Raw genomic sequence first — 3,863 nt, forward strand, 5'->3', positions numbered from 1 at the left:
TTAAAAAAAAGAGTAAAGAAAAAAATTAAAGAAAAAGTTGAAATGAAATGAAATGAAAAATCATAAGAAATTATAAAAAAAAGGTCCACGTAAGCGCCGGCGGTGCCAAGTACGACGGTCAACGTCCACGTCTGCGATTTCCTGTCAAACTTGACCAAATGGACTAAATTTGTATAATTATAAAAGATTTAGGACTAAATTAATACAATTAAAATTTTTAGAATTGAATTGGCAATAATGCAAAATATTGAGGACTTTCTTGACACTTTTATCCTGAATTTTGGGAGCTTATGTAACCCCGAGGGACGTAAGAATGATACGCTTGTATATGGTTCTGGACTAGGCCGACGGGGTTCTTACTCTTTTATTCTAAGACTAGATGATTATTTATCGTGTAACATGATTAATTCTACTACCATAGAATACTAGGGTTAAGACGTGGGCTATAGTTAGGTGGTTAGGCATAGATAAATCGCGGCAGTGATTGCTTGGGTGGTTAAGGATGTAACGTAAAGAATGTTTCTGGAAATATGTTCGTGAGACAAGAGCTAATTTTCCTTTAATAGTACAAATGATAGACACTAGGCGAAACTCAAAAAGCACGGGGAGATAGTGAAGACACGTACGCATGATGTGACACTATGTGATCCAACATAGTACAAGCTAGCAAGAGATCCCCCTCCACGATAAGACCCAAGTCCCAATCCCTCCTCCCTTGTAGAGAGGGGGTAAAAACAGAGACAAGCAATTACAATTGTAAAAGATAATCACTTGAAAAAAAAATTTGGAGATTGGGTCAAAGGGTGTCTTTTGAGTTCTCCTTTGGCTTCTACACTGCATCACCAGGGTAAGAGATTCCTTAACAGGTCTTCAGCACCTTTCTTCAAACTTTGACAAATTGGGCTTCATGTTGGGCAAAATCACAGGCCTCTCCCACCATGTCCAGGGCCTTCATTGACTCCCTCTCCCAATCAGTCTTGCATATGGCCAGCAGCATTGAGGCCACACAAGCAATCTGAGCTGCCAAAAGCCCATAACAAAGGCCCATAAACCCCAATCCCCACACAAAGGCCAGGATCAAGGCCACTGGTGCACCTACTAGGTAGAAGGAGCAGAAGTTGATGGCTGCCCCAACACCAGGCCTTGCACTCCCTCTAAGAACCCCACAGCTTGTGGTTTGTGGGCAATTTGCAAGCTCACACACTCCTATCAATGGCAGCACAGCCATGGTCAGCTCTAGCACCTCACTGTCACTTGTGAACACTCTTCCCCAAGCTCTCCTACCTAAGGTTGTCCACAGTAACCCAAACAGCGAAGCCACTACTGCCAGTCCTAGGGCGATGACGGTCGCCAGCCGTGCCCTGTATGCCCGTCCCGCTCCGAGCTCATTCCCGACCCTGCTCGAGACGGAGGCACTCAAAGCTGTTGGTAATGAGTAGAGAAGCGAGGTGGTTTGGATTACGATCGCGGCTGTCGCGAGAGCGACACGGGGGCGAGGAAGATAGCCGGCTAGAATGGTCATGAGCTCATACCACCACCACTCCAAGCAAACTCCTAGGCAGCTAGGAATGGCGAGGCTGAGTAGTTGCTTCCATTCGTCTTTTAGTGAGGCATTAGAGGCACCTAAAGAGATTGGCCATGGATGGGATGATGTCAACGAGGCTTTCATATCAATCTCCTCCTCATTGGGAGTGATGTTCCTAGTCCTAGTGTAGAGCATGAATAGAAGAAGAAAAAGTAGGGTGTTGAAATTGGTGGCGAAGTTTGAGATAGCGATGCCCGGGACGCCGAGATCCAAAGTGAAAGCCAAGAAGATGGTGAGAGGAATGTGCACAAGAGTAGCCAGCAAGGAGCTCCACATTAGTGGCCATGTGGTCCCCTTGCTTCGGAGATAGATACGCGACGGATGGAGAAGGCTATTGGCCACAAGATCGGGCAGTGCGAAGCGGCAGAAGAGGCCGGCGACCTGTGCGATGTCGGGGCTTTGGTTGAGGATGAGCATGAGGGACTCGAGTTTGACCCACAAGAACCCAATCGGGATAGAGGCGAGCAAGAGCATGAGGGTCGTCCTTCGTAAGGTCGAGTGGACTAGGGACAAGTTGTTGGAACCAAAAGCCTGGCTGCACAAGGGCTCCATCCCCATGGCAAGGCCCGAGAGGACGGAGTATCCAGTTATGTTGGTGAAGCCGATGGCCAGCGCACCGCCCGCTAGCTCGAGGCTCCCGAACCTCCCGATGGAGGCTACCAAGACCATGTTCTTGAGATAATTCGCTATGCTCACTGCCAGAATTGGGATGCCAATGTCTGATATTCTCTTCAGCTCCTCCACAGCCTGTTAAACAAGCCAAGAAGAAAACGATTCAAGAACAAGCAAGAACTTTTTCATTGCAGAGTCCGGAGGAAATAACATTTAAAGGATTTCATCAGGGTAGTCTCTATATACCTCGGGCACTGTTGGACATTCTTGAAAATCTTCTGCTTCAACCATATCTCTTTTTTTCCGGGTCTCTGTTTGTCTCACTTTTCTCTGTTCTTGTCTGGTTTTTCAGGGCTGTCGGAGTGAGTGAAGTAGTGTGGAGGGAGAATTGTGCAGGAGGTTTCCGTTGTATGGAACAATCGAGGTATCGTCTGTGGTTTTTATAAGGTGGCAAGGCAAGGTGGTAGTCTAGTGGCAGAGCACAGCAACTTATCATGGGTGTTTCCTCTCTCTCTCTCTCTCTCTACAGGAACAGAGTCCTCCATGATACAATCCGACCCTTTTAGCAATCAAACATATTTGAAGATACCATAAGAAATGACCTATAATCCAGACTTTTGACGGGGAATTAAGATGACTTTGCCGAAAGACAATGGGCAGGGGATCGTTTCAAAAACGGAGGCTGATCAGAGCAGAGCCATCCACGTTCCAGCATTTCAAATCTCGTGTTTGTCGTTTTTCAGCGTCAACGTGCCTCCTTAAACAACAGATTCGATACGAAAACACACATGTCATATTTACTAAAACGGGTATGTTCATGTGAGGGAAAACGCCATTTGTATGGCGACTTGGAACAACTTGTATGGCATGTGCCCCTCCATTGCTCCTCTTGTATACCACCATGTGTTTTTTCCCAAAAAATGTATTGAAAGGTACTTTAACGATATGATCTTCCTTCTCTCCTTTGTTTTGGTAGGAATCCCAAAAGACGCTCTATTTAATGATGTGGTGAGTAGAACCAATCAAAGCAGCGACGTAAACATACTGTAATTCGTGCATAAGTGATGGCTTGATCTGGAAGAACGAGATCCGAATCTTGAGCTTATGATCCGAGAAAATCGATCGTCTTGATCAAGGGTTCTCTTTTGATCATGACAGTATGGCCGAATTTGCCAGTAGATCGTGCATCACGGCGAAACTCGACATGTCTCAATTATGTGAGGTAAAACAAGAAAATAATCACATATGATCATAGGGAAGTCCGGAACAATATGCTAAGGTGAGTTAGAGCGATAAGCAAGAAGTGGGAGGAAGGTCTGTTGGGCGGCACCCACATCAACCCATCAATCAAAAAATTGTTCGGTTGATTAGATCACAAGCTTAAAGACCAAGCATGTGAAAGTCCTTTCTTTTCCTTTTTGCCTTTCCAATTGATTTGCAAAATGATACTGTGCCCTGCACTTCTGAACTATTCCGATTGGTCTAGTGTTAACGATAGCGAAAAGGGATAAATGCGTCGAAGGTCCTAAAATTTGCCATGAAAATATAACTGAATCCTAAAACTTTTCAAAAAGCATAATTGAATCCTAAAACTTGTCAGAAAATGTAATTAAGTCCTAAAAATTTCAAAAGCTGCAATCAAATGTTAAAATTTATCAAATCGATG

The 3,863-nt window shown here is 44.9% G+C and overlaps 1 protein-coding gene across 1 annotated transcript; it reads right to left on the reverse strand.

Moving 5' to 3' along the window:
• Positions 1–654: 654 nt before the first annotated feature.
• On the reverse strand, positions 655–2,706 carry LOC115751784 (protein DETOXIFICATION 55). The gene is made up of 2 exons (XM_030689778.2): positions 2,444–2,706; positions 655–2,332 (listed from the first exon to the last, which is right to left on the reverse strand). The coding sequence occupies exons 1-2, from the start codon at positions 2,486–2,488 to the stop codon at positions 884–886; spliced, it is 1,494 nt and encodes a 497-aa protein (XP_030545638.2). The 5' UTR covers positions 2,489–2,706; the 3' UTR covers positions 655–883.
• Positions 2,707–3,863: the final 1,157 nt, after the last annotated feature.

The sequence above is a fragment of the Rhodamnia argentea genome, chromosome 1, assembly GCF_020921035.1.
Source record: "Rhodamnia argentea isolate NSW1041297 chromosome 1, ASM2092103v1, whole genome shotgun sequence".
Classification (NCBI taxonomy): Eukaryota; Viridiplantae; Streptophyta; class Magnoliopsida; order Myrtales; family Myrtaceae; genus Rhodamnia; species Rhodamnia argentea.

Coding starts and splice junctions, on each gene's coding strand:
- LOC115751784 (XM_030689778.2), bottom strand. CDS start 2,488: ATGGTTGAAGCAGAAGATTTTCAAGAATGTCCAACAGTGCCCGAG. Junction 2,333..2,443: donor AATGTCCAACAGTGCCCGAG/GTATATAGAGAC, acceptor CTTGTTTAACAG/GCTGTGGAGGAGCTGAAGAG.